At 44.6% G+C, this 22567-nt stretch overlaps 2 protein-coding genes across 2 annotated transcripts in view; one reads left to right on the plus strand and one right to left on the minus strand.

Annotated features, from left to right (window-relative positions):
• The window catches only part of CFAP57 (cilia and flagella associated protein 57), a 76336-nt gene extending 62457 nt beyond the window's left edge, over positions 1-13879 (minus strand). Inside the window, exons 1-4 of the mRNA XM_029230849.1 lie at positions 13723-13879; positions 5739-6055; positions 3756-4042; positions 1588-1795 (exon numbers count right to left, since the gene is read on the minus strand). Coding sequence (XP_029086682.1) covers positions 1588-1795; positions 3756-4042; positions 5739-6055; positions 13723-13879 — 969 coding nt within the window. The remainder of the gene's footprint in view (positions 1-1587; positions 1796-3755; positions 4043-5738; positions 6056-13722) is intronic.
• A 377-nt stretch (positions 13880-14256) lies between these two features.
• Positions 14257-21084, plus strand: EBNA1BP2 (EBNA1 binding protein 2). Its single transcript, XM_029230851.1, has 9 exons — positions 14257-14528; positions 14612-14695; positions 14899-15068; positions 15668-15791; positions 16878-16967; positions 18617-18692; positions 18927-19020; positions 20589-20751; positions 20898-21084. Exons 1-9 carry the CDS (start codon positions 14463-14465, stop codon positions 20946-20948), a joined length of 918 nt encoding a protein of 305 aa, XP_029086684.1. The 5' UTR covers positions 14257-14462; the 3' UTR covers positions 20949-21084.
• Positions 21085-22567: the final 1483 nt, after the last annotated feature.

The raw sequence follows: 22567 nt of genomic DNA on the forward strand, positions 1-22567 counted from the left end.
GTGTGTGTGTGTGTGTGTGTGTGTGTGTGTGTGTGTGTGTGTGTGTGTGGTGGATATATCGATCTCACTCCCAAGGTCTAAACCACATATCCAACTGCTTCATTTTATCCTTGTCTCTGGTCAAATGTCAACATTCCTCAGTGAGGCCTCCCCAGGTCACTCTCTCTAGAACAGAAGCCCCTCTTGCACCCCGTCCTTTCCTGGCTTTATTTTCTTCACAGAATGGATCTCATCCAACAATCTGTTCATATTTGTTTGTTTACTTGTTGACTGAGTTCTAAGGGCAAGTCTTAGTGTGGTTACTTCTCATCTGTATCCCAGCCCCGAGCATAGAGCCTGGCACATAGTAAACACTCAATAAATATTTGTTAAATGAATAAACACACAAAAGAATGACCTGTTTTATAGGCAAAGTAAACTCACAGTGGTCCCCCCGAGTCCCCACCCACCTTGCTCTCACCTCCAGTTTTCGTGCCGTGGCATCCTTTCCCAGCATCCAGCACAGAGCCTGGGCATCTTCCCTGAGAGCTCCTTATCTCTGGCCTCCCACATCTGCTCAGGGAACGTCCTACAGACTTAACCTTCACAAAGGCTCTGTCGGCTTCCCACTGCTGTGATCCTAGACCTCGCTGCCTTTTTGCTTCAGTAACAAAAAAGTCTCAGAACTGATTCCTAACGGTGGCAATAATAACTTGTATCATTTATTAAGCACAGGCACTGCATCAGTGATTACAGAGATGTCGTTTAATCCTTTCGATAACCACAAGGGATAGGCTAGTTCCTTAACAAAGAGACACAGGTTTGCTAGATTCAGCAACTCATGTGAAGTCACTCAGCCAGTAAACCTCAGAGTCAAGTCTAACTCATTCATCGTGTATTTAACCACTTCATATCCAATGCCCCCGAATGGCCCGCACCATGCATCACAGGCAGATAGATTACTTTTCTGAAGCATAATGCTTCTTTGCTGAAAACAGGATGCCTGCCGACGTACATACACACTCCTCAGGCTGGCTTTGCCATCTTTCACCAGCCTTAGCTCCTCTCTTTCCCTTCAAGTGACTTCAGGCTCTTCCACGGGGCAACAGGTGTCTCACAAACACACCACCTGCTCCCTGTCAGTGGTGCCTTTGCTTAATTTTGTTCCTTTCACCTGGAATCCCTGATCTGTTTCTTCCTCTACGACCCTTCCTCAAAGATTATCCTCAAACACCTTGAAGCCTTCCTGGTTCTTCCGCAACCAGATAAGCTCTCTCTCCACAACAGTTTGTGTCACTTATTCCCCAAATATTTACTGAATGCTTGCTGTGTACCAGGTAGTTTTCTTGACATTAAATATCAATATACATTATGGGAACACTGAACTTCAAAGAGAAAATAGAATTTGCCAAAGCCCTCTCCCAGGAGTCAGATCTGGATCTCCTTAATTCTATACCCCAATTCTGTCCAACCCATCCTAAAACTCCCCTCAGGACAAATGGCTCAGCCCTCAGCCCCTCTCCCCGCACCAGATGCCCTGTCAGTGCTCTGCTGTCAGAGAACAAATGCCAGTTGGATCTCAGTATTGCTTCTTCCTCCCCTCCTTACCCGGATTTCCCTGCTCTCACGGTAAAACTCCTTCTCTTCTATCTTCTCAAACAGTAGAACTCTCCCTGGCCCAGCAGAGCAGGCAAATCCCTTGGAATAGGCTGCGATGGCAGATACCTGGGGCAGGGACAGCTGGTGGTGGCTACTGGCCATCACGACCTGCTTGTAGGAAGGGACTGGGGAGGTGATTGTTGGAAATTCGATCAGGCTGGAAAAGAAGACAGCATGTAAAGATAACAGAGACGATTCCAAGGAGATGAATCCTGCTAGGGATGAGAAAGAAGGGCTGTCCTTGGGTGTGGGAGAAACCAGCGTGAGCCCCTTTCCCACGGCCCAAATGCTCCCCTTTGGCTGGGAATGCTACCTGAGCTCCATGGAAGATGGAAGGTTGTGCATTTATGTGGAAGTCTCGCAAACCTGTGTGGTCACTGTTTTCATTGTTATTATCATATTCATTTTGTTGTTTGGAAAAAAGTGGCTCAGAGGGGTTGTTTCCAAGGTCACAAAATTAGTAAAGGGAAGAGCTGAGACTTGGGTTTTTTTGTTTTGTTTTGTTTTTTGTTTTGGCCTTGTTGCAAGGCATGTGGGATCTTAGTTCCCTGACCAGGGATGAAACCTGTGCCCCCTGCAGTTGAAGCGTGGAGTCCTAACCACTAGACCACCAGGGAAGTCCCAAGAGCTGAGATTTGAATCCAGGTTTCCATTTCCTCCCTGCCTCCCTTCTCCTTCCTCCCTTCCTTCCATTGTTTCTCTTTCATTCATTCACTCATTCATTCATTCATTCATATAACATTTACTGGAGTTATGCTGTGTTAACAGCTCTGTGAAACAATGGTAAATAAGTTGACACAGTTTCTGCCCTGAGAAGCTGATGGTCTAGGGGGCATGTGATAAGGACTGTTAAGGGCAGCTGAGTAGGATGGGAGCAACCAGTCAGCAGCTAACGAGGGTTTTCTGAGGACAGTTACAGAGGAGCACCACCTATTTGAGATGAGCAGAGGCTGAGAGCTCCCAGCTGAGAAGTGAAGGACAAAGAGGACTGTGTCAGGCATGTGTCTATGTCCGGGGGAGTGGGGTCGGGGTGGGGGCAGACCAAGCCCAGAAGCAGGAGAGTACACGAGGCATGTGCGGTAGACAGGGGTAAGAGCTGATGCTGCAGATGTAAAGAAGGGTCCGAGCAGCAGGGACATGTGGGCCAGGCTCAGGAGTCTGAGCTTTATTCTTGGAGCCCTGGACCCACTGAAGGATGGTGAACCCAGAAAACTGGAGGGCATATGGTCTTATTAGGAAGTTCTCAACATAATCACGATAAAAAAAGGAGATGTCAGTGGCATGGAGGGTGGTGAAAATGGGTGAAAGCAAAGTCACTGAGGAAGAGGCATCTACAGTGTGCCATTGTGGTTGAGGGCTCAGGCTCTGGGGTCAGACAGGTCTGGGTTTGAATCCTGACCTGTCATTTAACAGTGCTGTGATACTGGGTGAGGCACTTAACCTCTTTGAGCCTCAGTTTCCTCATCTATAAAACGGGCATGATAATAATATATACTTTTTAGGGTAAGGCTCAAATGAGGATATATATAAAGTGCTTAAGGCAGTGTCTAGAACACACAATGGTACTTTCCAATATGGGTGAGATACGACTGTTATTGGTTGCAGTAGAGGTGAAATAGACAGCTCTATCCTGACCCCCCACTTTAGCCCATATGCTTTGTCAGATTGACCGACAACATTTCCTTGAACTTCCTTGTTGGTCTGGTGCCTCCCACTGAATTGTAAGGTCCGATGGACCTGTGTCCCCAGCACCTAGCAAGATGCCTTGCACACTGCAAGGGCTTGGTGGACATTTTTATTTAATTGATTCAGTAAATTAGGCAGCCATTAGAAAACATATTTTTGAAAATCTGTTGTTTTGAAGACATCATACTAAAACGTTTATAAAATGAGATTAGGTATAAAAATAAAAAGGATTGTATCTAGGTTACGGTCATAACTTTCAAATTTGTGCTTGAATATGGAAGAACACTAGAAAGACAGAGGGAAAATGAAAAGCGTTGATTTTTAAGGTAGAGGGGATAGGAGTGATTTTTAAGGAATGCTGTTTTTGGTGTAATGCTATTACCATGATGAGTGTATTTTTCCAAGAGCTCCTGCCCAGAGGGAGCCGTTACCTCTCGGATTCCTGGATCACCCCCAGGTTCTTCATCTCGCTGGTGGGCTCCCTGACCATGATACTTGTCTCCCAGCGTTGATCTCCAGACTCAAAGAGGAAGAGCCTGCCTGTATCAGTGCCAGCAACAATCTTGTCATCAGACACCCAAGTGTGGGCGAGATAGTTTTGGGGTTCTCCCCTCTGAAAATTAGTTTGCTTCAAGGTTCCCTCAGCAAAACGGAGAAGCTTAAACATCCCATTTCCAGTGACACAAATCTGAGTGTTATCCTGGGGATTGAAGCTCACCTGTAAAGTGGGAAGGAATTAAAGAAAAAGATACATAAAACTAAACTTGATGGCATTATTTCCCATTTTACTAATTACGAGTTATCCCAGGTAGCTCATAGGATCTTTTAAATGTCACTAAATCATATAATTTTAAGACCATATTTGACAAGAGGACAGATCTATATCCATTGTATTTGTACAGCCCATGAGTCTTTAACCTAGGAAACCTTCAAAAGTCATCTGACAAAGGCCAAAAAGCAAGATGAGCAGGTCTTGACAATCACCAAACTCTGTGCCAACAAAATGGAATGAAGGCTCAGTTGGAAGCATAAAATGAGGGTTTGGCAGGTTTACGTGCCCTGTTCAGGGCAAAGGAACCACATGTCAGGGACTAAACTTCCTTTATCTCTACCCTCATCTCAATGCGCAGTCATGGGCAGTCAACCTGTCACCTCCACTGGATGGTGAGCACCTGGTGGGGCTGTGGCTTTTTCATCTCTGTATCCCCAGTGCCGGGTTCAGCGCGGGCATCCAATGAATGTTTCCTGGATCTGTTTGAGAGGAAGTGCTCCCTGCTCTGAATAGGATGCCATATCATGCCTTACTGTGACCTGGGTGAAATAATCTTCGGGCTCTACCTGCCTTTGCTCTGATTCCGTGATCAGCAAGCAACCTTCTGACTACTAATTTCATCTCCCAAGGACTCTGTTACCAGGGAGGAAATACACTGGATAAATGCTGTGTGTTCTGGTTGTGACATGCTGGTTCACAAGCCAGACTCTTGTGAGAATAACGGAGTCTGTGCCTGAGATGCTGACTAGCAAATATCTCTGAACGTGAACAGAACTGAGTGCTTGGACTTGGCAAACTGAGCACTAGATCCTAGACCAGGTTGACTGCTCCAAGAAAAGCCTCCTTGGGCCCCAACCAGCCCCCCGACACATCCTCTTCATTTTGCCCTCAAACCACGATAGAAACTTCTGCTCCCCACGTAAGTGCGATTTCATGGACAGCTTCCTAAAGACCTACCACTTCACACCACCTTCCTGAAGTCTTCCCACTGCCCCGCAATGCTGCCCGGAAGAGGCCAGGATCAGGGAGAGACAGCAAGTTTGATCAACCTGCCTCTGGGCTTGACCTGGGACCAGAAAGCAGTTCTGGGCCAAAGTGAAGAACACAGTCCCTGGAATCAGGGAGCCCTGGCTCTGCTAAGTCCTTGGAGCCTCAGTTCCTTCATCTTTAAAACAGAGACAATAGGGGCTTCCCTGGTGGCGCAGTGGTTGAGAATCCGCCTGCCAATGCAGGGGATACGGGTTCGGGCCCTGGTCTGGGAAGATCCCACATGCCGCGGAGCAACTAGGCCCGTGAGCCACAACTACTGAGCCTGCGCGTCTGGAACCCATGCTCAGCAACAAAAGAGGCCACGATAGTGAGAGGCCCGCACACCGCGATGAAGAGTGGCCCCCGCTTGCCGCAAATAGAGAAAGCCCTCACACAGAAACGAAGACCCAACACAGCCAAAAATAAATAAATTTAAAATAAATAAATAAAACAGAGACAATAATTATGCATACCTTTTATGGTGTTGTGAGGCAAATTTTAAAATGCATTTTAAGAAATTAGCACTATTCCTGACACAGAAAAAGCATTTAATGAGGGACAGCTTGTACTATTTTTTAATAATTTGCACCATACTTCTCGTGCTGGGTGGTACCTGGTAGACAGCATTGTTCTGAGTATCAGTTCTAACGATGGCCATTACTTTCTGTTTTTCCCACAGCCAATAAACAAGGTTTGACTCTGGAGGTGAGGTCTGGGTCAAGAGGTATTTGGAGTCTGGAGAAAAAGCCATGCAAATGAACTTCTGAACTGGGAAGTCAAAATTATTAAGGACTTTGCGCTTTCGGCAAGGAACGGCTGACAGTTCATAAATGGTGATGACGGGTTTTTCTTGCACAGTCTCGGAGATAGCGAGGTATCGCCGATTGGGACTGATGGACAAGGCCAACATGCCCTGACTCTTGTCTGAGCCTGCAAACAAAGGAGAGGGGCTGGTGAGGGGAGATCATGCATTCACCAAGATTCAGCATGAACCAGGCACCGTGGTGGGCACTGCCGAGGCAAGAGGAGAAAAGTGCAGCAATAGGTCATTGTCAATCCCTGTGTCCCTCGGGGCAACTGTGTCTGGGCTATTATGAAAATAACTAGGATGGGCACCTCACTGAGGCCGTGGTGGGAGGATAAGTCAGGGAAGGATTCCTGAAGGAAGATGAAGGGGGGGGGGGGGGGGGGGGTGGGGCACGTCAGGAAGGGCAAAGGTGTGGATGTGAGAAAGGGTATAGATGGAGGGGGAACTGCACATGGTGGGAGATGGCTGAGCATCCCCTGTGAGCCAGGGGTGACCAAAGATGGGTCTGGAGCATGCAGTAGGGTCAGATCAGAGGCCTTTATGCCCTGAGCAGTCAGCACTCAATACTCTTCCTCCACTTTCCAGGCTGGGACGCTAACCACTAGATTCCTCAGCCTCCCTTGCAGTTAAGTGATCTATGTGACATTCTGGCTGAGAGACAGATGCAGAGGTCTGCTGAATGGGCTTTATGGTAAAGCCCGTGCTTCCTTCGAAACCAGGAGGGATGCATTGTATCCATTTTTCAGGAATAAAGAGGCGATATCTGGTGGTCAAGCACTCTTCTTGTCCATGAGGTAACAAGCATGAGAATGAAGTCCATCGGCCTCTAGAGAGCAGAGCCTGATGTAAAGATTAAACTGCAAATGCTTTATTTGGGTAATGTAATCAGGTCTGCGTTATAATTTTCATGGGCCCTAGGCACTTCTGCTTTCATGGGCCCCTTCCTCCATTAAAATATGGTAAAAATTATACTTTATGACTCATTGGTTTAAAGAAGAATATAATCCATGCTAGATTCACTAGTATTATATTCATTTTTCCCTGATTTTAAAATAAATTAAAATATTTTCTTGGGTCCCTAAAAGCATCACGGGCCCCAGGCTGTGCCTCACAGTAATTTGGCCTGATACAAGCCCCGGGCGGGGCGGGTGAGAGAGGCAGGGGAAGCTGTGCTAGAAAGTGACACGTTGGACTCCATGCTGCTGTGTCACACAAGCCGCAGCAAGTTGGACCAGCCCGCGGGCTTCTCTGGAAGGGCTGCAGAGAATACCTGCACCTCTGAGAAGAACCCAGGGTTTGGGTCACTGAGAGCCTTGCATGAGAGTTTGGACTTTACCAGGGAGGCCAATGGGAAGGCCCTGGGAAATTTTAGGAAGGTCCAATGTGTGTTGTAGAAAGATCCCTCTGGCAACTGTATGGAAGACAATCCTGGAGGGAAGGAAACTTCAGCATGTTATTTCAAAAACCGGGACACATGGCAGCAATGAGCAACAGGAAGGCAGTAGGGGCGATGGGAACAGGAGGTTAGAGAAATGCTAAGGGGTAAAACCAGGAGGACTCAGTGAAGGTGGGGTGAGGGGCTGATGGAGAGAGAGGAGCAATGAATGACATTTAGGTTTCTGGTTTGGTGATGGGAGTGGTGGTGACAACGGAGATGGAACACAGGCTAAGGGAGCTAGGGGCCATGGTGAAGGTCACGTCCACTGTTTTTCACTGAAAATAGCCCATGCAAATATTTCTGATTTAATCATGCTTATTTGCTTTCAGTTTTTTATGATTTCTTATTTAGTTATTTATTTTTTTGCACTGAAGTCTTTAATCCATCTCAGGTTCATGGTGACTCCCCTTTCCCAAACATCAATACCTAACTGGTTATTCCAGCACTAACTACTAATGCCACCTTTATGTTGTATTAAATTCATTTATCCATTGTGTTCATTTATGTGTGTATTACTGGGTTCTGGGATATTTATACTAGGACTAGATTATTTTTGTAATCATATCCTTATCATGTGTTTGGATAGCTGGCATAGTAGGCTCTTAAGGAAAGAGGGAGAAAAAAGGAAATGATAAATTCCATTCTGGATATATTGTGTGTGAGGTACATACTGCAGAACTTTAAAGAGGTCTAGCAGGCAGCTGGATATGATGAAAGCTGGGGGAGATGTTTGGACTGAAATATAGATTTGAGATAAAAGTCATGGGGCTATAAGATATTGATGAAAGAAATAAAAGATGACGCAAACAGATGGAGAGACATACTATGTTCTTGGATTGGAAGAATCAATATTGTGACAATGACTATACTACCCAAAGGAATCTACATATTCAATGCAATCCCTATCAAATTACCAATGGCATTTTTCACAGAATTAGAACCGAAAATTTTTACAATTTGTATGGAAACACAAAAGACCACAAATAGCCAAAGCAATCTTGAGAAAGAAAAACAGAGCTGGAGGAATCAGGCTCCCTGACTTCAGACTATACTACAAAGCTACAGTCATCAAAACAGTATGGTACTGGCACAAAAACAGAAATATAGATCAATGGAACAGGATAGAAAGTCCAGAGATAAACCCATGCACTTATGGTCACCTAATCTATGGCAAAGGAGGCAAGAATATACAACAGAGAAAAGACAGGCTCTTCAATAAGTGGTGCTGGGAAAACTGGAGAGTTACATGTAAACGAATGAAATTAGAACACACCCTAACACTATACACAAAAATAAACTCAAAATGGATTAAAGACCTAAATGTAAGGCCAGATACTAAAAAAACTTTTAGAGGAAAACACTTCTGACATAAGTTGCAACAAAATCTTTTTCAATCCACCTCCTAGAGTAATGAAAATAAAAACAAAAATAAACAAATGGGACCTAATTAAACTTAAAAGCTTTTGCACAGCAAAGGAAACCATAAACAAAAAGAAAAGAAAACCCTCAGAATGGGAGAAAATATTTGCAAATGAAACAGTCAACAAGGGATTAATCTCCAAAATATATAAACAGCAGCTCAACAGCAAAAAAACAAACAACCCAATCAAAAAATGGGCAGAAGATCTAAATAGACATTTCTTCAAAGACATACAGATGGCCAAGAGGCACAAGAAAAGCTGCTCAACATCACCAATTATTAGAGAAATGCAAATCAAAACTACAGTGAGGTATCACCTCACACCAGTCAGAATGGCCATCATCAAAAAATCTGCAAACAATAAATGCTGGAGAGGGTGTAGAGAAAAAGGAACCCTCTTGCACTGTTGGTGGGAATGTAAATTGATACAGCCACTATGGAGAACAGTAAGGAGGTTCCTTAAAAAACTAAAAATAGAACTACCATATGACACAGCAATCCCACTACTGGGCATATACCCTGAGAAAACCATAATTCAAAAAGAGTCAAGTACCACAGTGTTCATTGCAGCTTTATTTACAGTAGCCAGGACATGGAAGCAACCTAAGTGTCCATCGACAGATGAATGGATAAAGAAGATGTGGTGCATATATACAATGGAATATTACTCAGCCATAAAAAGAAACGAAATTGAGTTATTGGTAGTGAGGTGGATGGACCTAGAGTCTGTCATACAGAGTGAAGTAAGTCAGAAAGAGAAAGACAAATACCGTATGCTAACACATATATATGGAATCTAGAAAAAGAAAAAATGGCTCTGAAGAACTGAAGAAGGGCAGGATAAGAATAAAGACGCAGATGTAGAGAATGGACTTGAGGACACAGGGAGGTGGAAGGGTAAGCTGGGACGAAGTGAGAGAGTGGCATGAACATATATACACTACCAAATGTAAAATAGATAGCTAGTGGGAAGCAGCCGCATAGCACAGGGAGATCAGCTTGGTGCTTTGTGACCACCTAGAGGGTGGGATAGGGAGGGTGGGTGGGAGACGCAAGAGGCAGGAGATATGGGGATATATGTATACATATAGCTGTTTCACTTTGTTATACAGCAGAAACTAACACATCATTGTAAAGCAATTATACCCCAATAAAGATGTTAAAAAATAATCTGCAAACAGTAAACGCTGGAGAGGGTGTGGAGAGAAGGAACCCTCCTACACTGTTGGTGGGAATGCAAACGGGTACAGCCAGTATGGAGAACAGTATGGAGGTTCCTTAAAAAACTGAAAATAGAGTTACCATATGATCCAGCAATCCCACCCTGGGCATATAACTGGAGAAAACCATAACTGGAAAAGATATGTGCACCTCAATGTTCACTGTAGCACTATCACAATAGCCAAGACATGGAAGTAACCTAAATGTCCATAGAGAGAGGAATGGATAAAGAAGATGTGGTGCATATATACAATGGAATATTACTCATCCATAAAAAAGAACAAAATCATGCCATTTGCTGCAACATGGATGGACCTATAGATTCTCATACTGAATGAAATAAGTCAGATAGAGAAAGATAAATAACATATGATATCGCTTATATGTGGAATCTAAAAAAAGGCTACAAATGAACTTATCTATAAAACTGAAATAGAGTTACAGATATAGAAAATAAACTTATGGTTACTGAGGGGTAAGGCAGAGGGAGGGATCATTTGGAAGACTGGGATTGATACATACACACCACTATATATAAAATAGATAACTAATAAGGACCTACTGTATAGCACAGGGAACTCCACTCAGTACTCTGTATTGGCCTATATGGGAAAAGAATCTAAACAAGAGTGGATATATGTATTTGTATAACAGATTCACTTTGCTGTACACCTGAAACTAACACAACATTGTAAATCAATTATACCCCAGTAAAAATTTAAAAAAAGAAAAAAAGAAAGGAAGGCGGAGAAACAAGAAGGAACAGTTAACAAAAAGTTGGTATACAAACAAACACTGTATAAAACAATAAAAGAAATATTTACTTTTGGCCTTTAGAAAAAAATTTTTTAAAAAGTCACGGTGTGGAGTTTAAAGTGTGCACATAGATGAGATTGCCTGGAGGACGGAAAGGGCAACAGTTCACTCCTTCCTCTGCGCTTTTGTACCAGGGCTGTACTTGGCCTAGCAGGTGTGCTGCTCATTTACATAGTCCCGCTCATTTGAATACATACCTGTCTCCACTACAATACTGAGAGCTCCTGGTCTGGCTTTCTTGCTTATTCATTCTTTCAATCACCAGCGCCTGCCACCAATATACGCTGACTGCAGAGTCTGTAAATGCTTTCTCATTGTTTTAACCCAGTCAGTGACTGATTCCTCCTTGAAATACGTTCACCTCTTGCATGGATTTCCTCTTATCTTTCTGGCTACTCCTCCAAAGACTCTTTTGCAGGTTGTTCCTCATTTCCCTGGCACTATATGTCGGAGGGCCCCAGAGCCCAATCTTTCAACTTCTCTTTCATAAACATATTCACTCCTTGGGGGATCCAATCCATTCTAAGGACCTAATATTTCACCTCCATGCTGATGACCCTCAAATTTCTATCACCAGCCTGGACCTCTCTCTCTCTTGAACCCAAACCTGACATCAAAGTGCTTGCTTAGGATCCCATCTGCATATTTAGCAGGCATCTCAGTCTTCCCATGTCAAAAACTAACCTCCTGATACGCTCCACAAAGCCTGCTCATTCTGAAGTCTTTCCTGCTTCAGTTAGCAGCAACTCCATCCTTCTGGTTGCTCAGGCCAAAACCCTTGCTTTTTCCTTTTCTCTTCCACCTACATCAGGTCTATGAGGAAACCTGTCACCTTCACCTTCAAAATACAGGCAGGCTTTGATCTCTTTTCACCACCCTATTGCCTGCCACCTGCTGCGAGCCACCATGTTCTCTCAGCTGGATTATATTAATAGCAATGGTCTCTCAGCTGGTCTCCTGATTCCTCCCTTGCCCCTCCTTAAATCTATTCTCTGTACAGTAGCCAGAAGGAACCTGTTGAAACATAAGTCAGATCATGTCACTCTGCTCAGAATCCCCCCTCACCCCCCGCCCCCACCCCCCCACCCCTGCTGGCTTCTCACTTCACTCAGAGTAGGAGCCCTTGACCTCAAAGCCCATGTGACGTTGCTCCCATTACTCTGCCTCACCTCTCACTCCTCCTCCATTTACTCCACTCCAGCCACACTGGCCTCCTTGCTATTCCCCTAACACACTCAGCACCCTCCTAACCCAGAGCCTAAAAGGTGAGAGGCAAATGTGTAGAGCACCAAAGAGATAATACAGGAGAATAAGCTTGGGGTAAGGGATGATTCCTTAACAAGACACAAAAGGAAAAAGTTGACACATTTGACTTCATTAAAACTAAGAATTTCTGTCCATCATACCATAAGGAGGAAGAAAACACAAGCCTCAAACTGGGAGAAATTATTTGCTTTATATATATATATATATATATATATATATATATAAAATATATATATATATCTGACAAAGCATTAGCATAAACTATAAAGTGTGCCCATAAATCAGTAAGAAAATTACCCCCAGAAAACACAGAATATGGATAAAAGACTTTAGACATTTCACAGAATGAGTAGCCCCTTAACCGTGTGAAAAGTTATTCGTCCTCATTTGTACTAGATAAATGCACATTAAAACCACAATAAGATGCCCTTTCTTAAGCATCAGATGAGCAAAAATTAGGAAATAGAAACTAGAAAGATAGCAAATGGGGGTGAGGTTGTGGAGGAATGGCAGTGTGAATTGGTACTGCCACATTACCCAGTAATTTTAGTCCTGGTGTGTGCCCTGGAGAATCTCTGCACAAGTGGATAAGTACACATGTGCAAGAATGTTTATAGTGGCATCATTTGAAATAGCAAAAAAAGTTCATTCCCAAATGTCCATCAACACTAGAATGGATAAATATACTTGAGAATTAGAGTCCTATGAGTAATAAAATGAACTCACTTAATATGTATCAAGATGCATGAATGTCAAAAGTATGTCGTTGAAAAAAAGAAGCAAGTCACAGAATACATACACTATGGTTACATTTATATAAAGTTGGTGAAGAGCACAAACAAAAAGGATACCTTACATAAGGCCACACAGATAGAGATGTGGTAAAATTACGTAGAGAAATAAGGGAATAATTACAAAGTCCAGGATGGAGTGAGAGTCTGCATGTGTGAGAAGAATGAAGTCAGGGAGAAACACTGGAACTGGTAATGTTCTATTTACTCTCCTGTTGGTGGGTTCACAGATCTTCATTTTATTATAGTTCTTTAAATATTACATATATGTAGTGCACAGTCTTTTGTATGCAAGTCACAATAAAACATGTTGAGTGCAAAAAAGAGTGGAAAAAGAGAGTAGGTGGTTAAGCTGTGGAAATCATGTATATTATTAGCAGCACCAATGCAAACGAAACCAAATGTTACAGTATACAGACGGTTATGTGTGACTTGGGCTGAAATCTCCAGTGTCTTCACCATACATGGGTTCAAAAGGTGCTGTCATGAAAGTGGTGTACTCTGGAAAACTGTTAGAAAACTCAAAAAGTGGCCCTGGTGACGACAAAGACAATGAGACTGAAGATGCATGAAACTCTTTAAAAGAATTTTTTCATTAAATCACAGTGAAAAAACGTACTTTTAAATTAACATGATTTTACATGTGATTTTAACTATGTATGATTCATTAATCTATACATTAAATAAGGCAAGTAGACATGTATTTCTTCTACATTTATAGAACTATATATATATTCAAGTTGGCCAAAAAAGTTTCCTTTCAATCGTCGTGTCGGTATTATGGGGTTATATTTGGCATACACGGTTATGTATGCGTCAGATTGGAAAGCGTTTTACCTGGAATGAATTTTTGCCACTTCTGATCCACATTGTACTTCACACAGTGATTTCCTGAAGGAAATATAATGATCTGTTCATCGAAGAAGAACACATTGTTGGACACGTGGGATCGAAGACCAAAAACATGCAGCGACTGAGCTACCACAGTGGACATGGTCCCAGTTAGGAGTTTCGCTGAAGATGCAGCGCAGCTGGTGAGCCTGGAGAAGCGCGTCACCCCGCCCACATTACCGTCCCCGCCCCCGCGACACGCCCCTAGATCCTCCCCTGGACTCCTCCTCCGCCCCCTCCCCCCAGCAACCTTCTCCCGCGCCCCCAACCCCTCTCCTGCCTCTTCTCTTTCCTTTGGCCTTCGTGGCTTCCTGCTCCTCCGGACGACCCCGAGGGACCGTTCCCACCTGTCGCTTCTGCTCTCTAGATCATCAGAGCACGCGTGTATACAGGGTACTACGCCTACGAATCCCAAGCAACGCTGCACTCACAGACGCCGGAGCGGTTCCTATAGCAACGGGAAACCGGAAGTGTGTCAGCAGCCGGAAGCGGAACTCCTATCAGAAAGTTCAGCTGCGTCTGGGGGCTTTCGGGAGCTGGTGCTGTTCGAGTCCACGTGGAGCACCGGGCGGGAGGGCAGGGGGCTGAAAGCGGGCGGAGGTGGCGACGAGGGGAGCCCTTTTCCAGGCGCGGGGGCCTCGGGCGCCTTCGCTTCCTCCGGCGGGTGTGGACGTGCGTGCTGCGAGATGGACACTCCCCCGCTCTCAGGTTCGGACTCGGATTCTGACGACCCCCTTGTCACAGACAGAGAGGTAGGTGTCATCCGAGCTCGTGGGGCTGCGCGCAGGAGAGGGGTCCTCACTCCCCGGTACTGACCGCCGATCGTGCCCTGTAGTTGCAGGAGGCGTTTTCCCGAGGGCTTCTGAAGCCAGGCCTCAACGTGGTGCTAGAGGGGCCGAAGAAGGCCGTGAACGACGTGGTGAGCTCGGGCGCCCGGTTGGAGGGTGCTGGACTTGGGATGCGCGCGAGGCACCGTTGTGCTCGGGAGGCTGCGTTCTAGTCCCAGGAAAGACACAACCTGCGTATTGCCAAGAGGGTCAACTACCTGTCGGGGTCTTGGGGGTTAGCTCTTCGTCCACTGGCCTGTTACTGTCTTGCGAGCTTAGTGTCTGAATTTCCTAGAATGGCCTGAAGCAGTGTTTGGCTGAATTCAAGCGGGATCTGGAATGGGTTGAAAGGCTTGATGTGACCCTGGGTCCGGTACCGGCAATCCGTGGACCGCAGGCAACATCTCAGAACAAGGATCAGAAAGCTGTTGATCCAGAAGATGACTTTCAGCGTGAGATGAGCTTGTATGTATGTTTTCAAATGTGGCAGAGGTTGTGGGTTCTTGTGCTGGAGAGGGGGAAGCCGTGAGCCCGTACTCCTCAGAGGTGTCGTAGGCCGGGGTGTAGGGAGGAAGGCTTCTTTGGACTGAAGAGCTAGGAGATTCTCCCTGGTTGAGAGAAGAGCCCCTTTGTCCAGCAATCACAATTTAAAGTCCAGTTTATTTTCAAATACCCAGTTTTAAAGTTTGTGTGTGTGTGTGCAGTTAATTATTAGAACAAAAATTTGCTTATGGAAGGCCCTTATATAGGCTTTTCTTAGTGACCAAATAAGAATGTGTAATTAGCATTTGTTTGTAAGTTAATGGGCACTTCTAAAGTGGTCATTCTCTTAAACTACTAATTTATTTTTAGCAATACTCCCCACTCCTTTTAAAAAGAGTGTACATCTCAATTTCTCCCATCAACTTAATGAGGTTTTATTACTGTTTTTGTTTGTGTGTGTGTTCTTGCTGGTGGAGGTCAGATGTTGAGACTCCTGACCTTGGATGCCTCATGAGAGCAGTGAAAAGGATGTAAGGCCTCTCTCCCTTAGCTTATTTTACACTTTTGTCCTACATCCTCAGCTACTGTCAGGCCCAGGCAGCAGTGCTTGCAGTATTGCCCCGCCTCCATCAGCTCAAAGTCCCTACCAAGCGGCCCACGGATTATTTTGCAGAGATGGCCAAGTCTGATCAGCAGATGCAGAAGGTGAGAAACAGAAATGGTTTTCTCTGGATAGCTGAGGCATTGTACTTAAGTGTATTCAGCTGGCTTATCTCCTTTAACATTTACACATAGGCATAAGCCCACTGATAGGGAATGGGTTGTCAGTGGACAATTATTATCTCAGTTATCTACATCAGATTCGTGCCAATCGCCACCAGTTGGATAAATGTAAGGGTGACATTTTCCTAATTTAAACAGTTAAGGGGAGGAAAGTACTGTAAGAAGTGTGGTCCCTGAAGTAAAGATGGCCTTTATGCATTTCCTAACTGGTTTGGTCATGGCATGATGCGTGGAAAAGACAATAGTTCTTTCCTGCCAATGCCTGGGGGCAGCACTATAACTGGTAGACAGTTACCTTTCTCTGGGCCTCAGTTTTCCTCTTCTGTGAAATGAAGGATTAATATATGGCTCAGATTTGATATAATTTAGAGTTAGGTAGAATTTGCCCTCATTCAACTTTGGGAGGCAGAGAATTACCAACATCTAATCCAAGATATACCTAAATAATTCCCTTGGGTCTCAAGCTGGATTTTCTTTTCTCAGTGTACTCAGGGAAGCTAATCTAGAGACGAGCCCAGACCCATCTCTGCACATTCAAACTGACAACTGCTCATCCTTTAACTGAAATGTGTATGTTTAATGCATGCTGCTAGGTACCTGATATCTGTTTGAGCTTTTATTGTGTATGTGGTGTATTGGAGAAGGGGGCCGAAGCTGCAGACTGGTTTCACCACAGTCTGCCGACAGTAGGGATGGAGAGAAGTTAGTCTTCTCTCCTGGTACCATGCCATTTTGCGTAATGGATCAAACAGCACACTGGGAGGAGGGAGGTCGCTTTGATATCCTGGTTGCAAGGGTGAGACTTTTGGTGTCTTGGACAAAGTGGTCAGCCTGTGGGCCTTATTGTCCTTGTGTGTAGAATGCAGGGCTTGAAGTAGATGATTCACAAGGTCCCTCTGAGCCCCATAGTTTGCAGAGCTGGGGATAACTGCTCCCTGCTGCAGTGCGTCCTAAGCAGCCGTCATCCCATTTTCAAATAATATAAGCTGATAATATTTTGTGTTTTAGATCCGGCAGAAGCTGCAGGCTAAACAGGTCGCCGTGGAGAGGTCGGAAAAGGCTAAGCAGCTGCGAGCACTTAGGAAATACGGAAAGAAGGTGGGAAGGAAAAGGAGCGGGCTTGGGACGGGGCCGAGTGTGTTTGTCAGTAGATTGCTTGGTCTGTGTTGGTTCCGTGCCCCGTGTGTGTTCCATCGTGTGTTTACTGTTTCACAGTGGCATGGGTGCTAGCGTCCGTGAGCACAATCCCTCCTGGACACCTGTGTGTAGCCAGAGGTAGTGTGGTCACTACCGGCAAGTCATGCGCTTCTCTGGGCTGCAGTTTGCACACCTGTACAGCAGAGAATTGGGTCCAGATTAATGGTTTCCCAACCTGACCTCACAGCACAGTCAACTGGGGAAACTTCAAAACAGATTTCTAGGCTTTGGGAACTTTGGGAATCTGTATGTTTTCATCCCTTGCCCCTAAATCTTCTCAGATGTTTCCAATACACATCCTGGTTTGAGAATCACTGGCCTAGATGATTATAAAGTCCTTGAAGGAATCAATCATATTATTGATTGTTATCCAATCAGAAAAAATGGCACCAGTATGTTTGAACTGTGACTGAGTTCTAATGTAAAGCCAGAAGGCATATACCATGAAACTTTCCTTGATTTCCTTATTTATTTCATGGTTACTTAAGAAGGAAGATGACAGGAACTAAACTTAGGGTTGTGGGAAGAAATGACTGTAAAGAGGATCAGCATGGGTGTTAAGACCTTGTTAACATTTTGGACGTAAACACTTGTGATCTGGGTGCTGAGCTGCCGTCCACAGTTGCAGTTATTTCCCTGATGGATCCTCAGCAGGGTATGAGCAGATTAGCATCCTGGGCTCTGCACAAGGGCAGCTGTGGATCTATTGGATGGATGTGGTTGGTGGTTGAGATCAACTCAAAGACTTGGGCAATTGGTTTAACATAACTTAAATTATCAAAGGAAAGAATAACTTAGTCGGGTCCATTAGCCCCTTGTTTCTAATGTGAGGAAACCTCAGGGCTGTGTTTCTCAGTGGGGGACAATTCTGCTTACCAGGGAACATTTGGCAATGCTGGAGACATTTTTGGTCGTTGCGTCCTGGTGGGGAGCGTCCTGTTGGCAGCTAGTGGCTAGAGGGCAGGGAGGCTGCTGAACACCCTACGGTGCCCAGGGCAGGCCGTGCCCCCCAACACACACAGTGATCCTGCCGCAGCTGTCATAGTGTTGAGATGGAGGAGTGCTGCCTTAGAGTTTAATCATCTCTTTTTGTCCTTAAAGCTTTTTTTCTTTGTTTTTCAGGGAGATTGTTTTCTCTGTTGGTACTTTCATGCCTAGCAACAGTAGGTTAGATATTTAATCTGCCCAAATATAATTAGTGGGAGAATTGGATGTAGACATAAACATGATTTGTGCAGTTTTGTAGGCAGGTTCTGTCATGGGGTAAGGGTGCAGACTGCCTGGGTGTGAATCTCAGCTCCGCACTTTCTCGTGTGTGACTCAGTCAAGTTGTGTAACCTCTCTGTGCTTCAGTTTCGGGGTCATAAGAATTTCTACTTCACTGGGTGGTTGAGACGAGAAATAGAGAATATACTTAGAGCTTTAGTGTAGTTGTGGCACATAGTCAGTGTTCAGCGGTGGTGGTAATGTCACAGCGTGGCTACTGAGAGAATGTAGACACTTGTAGTGCCGGCTTGGAGTGGGTTTGACAGTCCTGTGTCCACGTCCAGGTGCAAACAGAAGTTCTTCAGAAGCGGCAGCGGGAGAAAGCACACATGATGAGTGCCATTAAGAAATATCAGAAAGGTGAGTATATTCTCTCCTAAGGCTGCAGAGGAGCAGGGGTACCTGCTAATTCTAACAAACACGTAGTGCTCTAGAGGCTTGATTGATTGGGAACTATTGGACCTAAGGTTTGGGAATGGTGTGGGGAGCAAGATGGGCCTCTTAATACCAATTCCATAAGTAACATCCTTCTTTCGATGCTTAATCTTTTCTTAAAATGTGATGGTGCTGATCAAAGTACTTCTTCACTCCCAGGCTTCTCTGATAAACTGGACTTCCTTGAGGGAGATCAGAAGCCTGTCGCACGGAGCACGAAAGAAGGAGCCAAAGGCCAGCAGATGAAGAAGGGGTATGGGTGCCGGGTTCTGTTTTGGTGGTGGTGCATGCAGGGCCACAGTTCACAGTGTGACCTCAGTGCAGAGAGTGTGGCCTCAGCTACAGGCCGTGTGATGGGCCCGTTCAGCCACATCAGTCTTTGAAGTTTAAAATGAGGCGATTTCAGGATTTGGCACATTTTGAGTGAACACTCAGAAGTTGATTCCTCACGTGTGACGGTTAAGTGTACAGACCTAAGGTTCCCATCTGGACTCTGCCGCTCATTAGGAGGGTGGCTTTGAGCAGGTTACTTCACCTTTCTAAATGTTAATTTCCTTATCTATGAAAATGAGAAAATTGTAAGTGCCTCTTAATATTAGGAAGATTGAAAGGGATAATGTTGGATATTATTACTGGTTCTTTTCGTTTACCTTTATGCATTTCTGGACACCCGTCCTGGGGGAAATGGTCATTTCTGTATAATATAGTACATGCTGTGATAGAGGCATTAGATATAGTAGTCTGGAAGCACATTTTAGAAATATGTGACATGGTCCAGGGGTCAGGGTCAGGTGATGACTTCCTGGAGGAGGGTCCACCTGAGCTTAGTCTGAGGCATGAGTAGGAAGGAATTAACCAGGAGAACGGGAGAGACACGGGGTTTCGGGAAGAAAGAAGAACACTAATGAGCAGGAGCGTAGAGATGAGAGCAGCCAGCATTCGGTTACAGGGATACAGCGTGGGCAAGGAGTGGCGTGGTGTAGCTGGGGGGACCTGGGCCGAGTACAGGGCAGTGTTTGTTGGCCTTGTGAGGAGCCTGGGCTGTATCCAGCAGTCAGTGGGGAGCCGCTGATGGGCTTTATTCAAAATAGCGAGCAGGTCATGTTCATATTTTAAATATTTCAGTGTTGCTTGTGTAAGTGAGGGAGGCGGGGACTGTTACAGAAGTCCAGAGAACAAGATAATGACATAGAAATGTTAACGGGGGTAGAGAAGAGACAATGGGTTGAAGAAATATTCAAGAGGTTAAATTAGCAGGTCTCAGTAACTGAGCTGGGTGTAGAAAATGAAAGAAGGAAGAATCAAGGCCCACTCCAGGTTCATAGTGTGGGTGGCTGAGTAGATGGTAGGACCACCAGCCTCAAGTTAGGACATAGATACAGGAGCTGAAACCAGTCTAGAAGGGATGTGACGTGTGTGACTTTGGATATGGTGAATTGAGATTCCTGTGGGACGACCAGTTTTAAAATGTATGGCACCTGAATGTTAACTGCATTTAATATACTTGAGAGGAGCTGAAACAACTGAGGATGATTTAGCAAGATTTAGTGTAAGTAGAAAGGTTTCTGAAGATAAGTGGTAAAAGCCACACGATATATCTGGGTCTTTTCCTGATTCTTGCTTTGTTTTCCTGCTTTGGTGGTTAAGACTGTAAAGAGATGAGCTTGCCTGGGGAGTTTGTAGAGTAGAAATGTAGGGCCAAGGATGAGATTCTAGGTACAGTAGTCCCTGTACAGATAGGAAACTGAGGGTATTCTTGGGTCATTACATTCATCAGGATTTGCAGTGCTGAGGGTAACGTGTAAGACCGCTTTTTTCCAGGCCCAGTGCCAAGCGACGCTATAAAAACCAGAGGTTTGGTTATGGTGGGAAGAAGAAAGGCTCCAAGTGGAACACTCGTGAGAGCTATGATGATGTATCCGGCTTCCGGGCCAAGATAGCTCATGGCAAGGGCCTCAAGAGGCCTGGAAAGAAAGGATCAAATGTAAGTGAGCTGGGGGCGCAGGTGAGGGGCCAGAGCAGCTTCCTCTCCCACCCCGCCCCTCCCCTTCCCTTTCTTTCCCTGTATCCTGACCCTGGGGCAGAAGGCCAACTGCTGTGTGAATACATGTGGTGTTTCCTTTTCTGCAGAAGAGACCCGGAAAACGGACAAGAGAGAAAATGAAGAGCAGAACACGCTAAATAGGCAGCATCTTTGTATACAAAGACCAGGAAAAAGGGATGGAGACTTGGGATTTCACAATGCAATTGGATCCCTTCTGTTGGTTTCCTTTTGTAAAAATTCTTTCAATAAACTAAAGAAAAATTTTCAGAGAAATATATATTCTTGGTTAAAAACTCAAGACTAAAAGATTTAGAAGTTACTTTTTACATATTAAATAATACTGCCACTTATTGATAATAAATAAGTGAGCCCTGTTTAAGTTAAAAGCATGGATTCTGGGGCCAGACTGCTCGGTTTGACACCTGGCTCTGCTGCATACTTGCTGCTTGACCTTGGGCAAGTTAATTTTTCTGTGCTTTGTCATCTCCATGTAGTCAAGATAATAGTATCTACCAAAGAGGGTTCCTTTCAGCATTGAGTTAATATGTGTAAAATGCTTAGGACACTGCCTGCCGTGTGAGAGTGTATACCTGCGTAGGCTTATTTTGCTGGGTGGGGTGGCTCTCCCTAATGTCTGCTGAGCCATGGTGGTGCATGTTTGAAGCTTCTCCACTGCTGGCTGGGAGCTGTGCACAGGTTGGATGTGGTGGGCGGGCCATGTTTGGGCTTTCCTGTATCTTGAAAGGTGGGAAAGGAAGACAGCTTCCCTGCCCTCCTCTCTCTATTCCAGTTCAGAAGCCATACTTTAAGGAGGCTACAGATATCTGAGAACTCTATATGCTTAGGCAGAAAAAACAACTGATTTTCACATTGTTTCCTTGTAGCATCATTGGGACTTTAAAAAGGATCTCTCTGGTTTCCTATGATATTGAGTTTCTAGAACAAAAAGAATGAATTTAGTTTTTGTAAACTAATTTCAATGAGCAAAATTCCAAGCAAACAAGTCATGTTCTCAGAAGACCACCATGTTTAACCCTGACCTATTTTGACAGTCTGTACAATGGCAGTGAATGGGGTAACGTATAGTAATTCCAATAAGGAGCCTCAGCTCAGAGACTTTGAATTATATGTGGAACATATTGAGAGCTTTAAGAAAGGTGAACACAGATTGCCAGAGTTCACACTGGTAGGGACAAAAGTAAATTACTGATTTGAGTACTTCTAAAGGTTTTGAAAACAATGTACCTTCTTTCCTTTTTTTTTTTTCTTTATAGCAAATGGAATCACTTTCCTTAATTTCAGAGGTATACTTTATAGAACTCAGCATTAGCCCCCATACTGCTTTAAAATGCAGCTCCATGCATTGAAAGATAAGTAGGAGCTAGCAGTTCCCATTACCGAGTCCAGGCTGTTCTTGCTTTGCTTTGTTCCAATATACGTGGACTTCAGCTATCAAGGTGCAGTTATAGCAGCAGTGTTCCTCGACAAGACTGTTCATGTTTCAGTTACTAAAGTATTGTTAACCAAGTAATTGCAGAAAGTAGAAACTTTGCTGCTGGCTCTTCAGTTCATAAACCACTGCATAAAAGAAACATAATAGTGGCCAAATATCACTGCTTTTGAAGCATGTGGGTGATTGGCCACTGCACACCTGTTATTTAGTTCATGCACAGGTGGCAAGGAGTGCACTTATGTTGTCTCATCTCCAGCGATAAACCCACATGGCGTTTTACAAAAGTAAGTCATTGAAAGAGGG

Source organism: Monodon monoceros, unplaced genomic scaffold (assembly GCF_005190385.1).
Source record: "Monodon monoceros isolate NGI ecotype Baffin Bay Population unplaced genomic scaffold, NGI_Narwhal_1 Super_Scaffold_18, whole genome shotgun sequence".
Classification (NCBI taxonomy): Eukaryota; Metazoa; Chordata; class Mammalia; order Artiodactyla; family Monodontidae; genus Monodon; species Monodon monoceros.

Excerpts from the sequence above, each read along its gene's own strand:
- EBNA1BP2 (XM_029230851.1), top strand. The coding sequence starts at position 14,463 with ATGGACACTCCCCCGCTCTCAGGTTCGGACTCGGATTCTGACGACCCC. Across the intron at positions 16,968-18,616 it reads TTAGGAAATACGGAAAGAAG|GTGCAAACAGAAGTTCTTCA; the intron begins GTGGGAAGGAAA and ends GTCCACGTCCAG. Across the intron at positions 20,752-20,897 it reads CTGGAAAGAAAGGATCAAAT|AAGAGACCCGGAAAACGGAC; the intron begins GTAAGTGAGCTG and ends CCTTTTCTGCAG.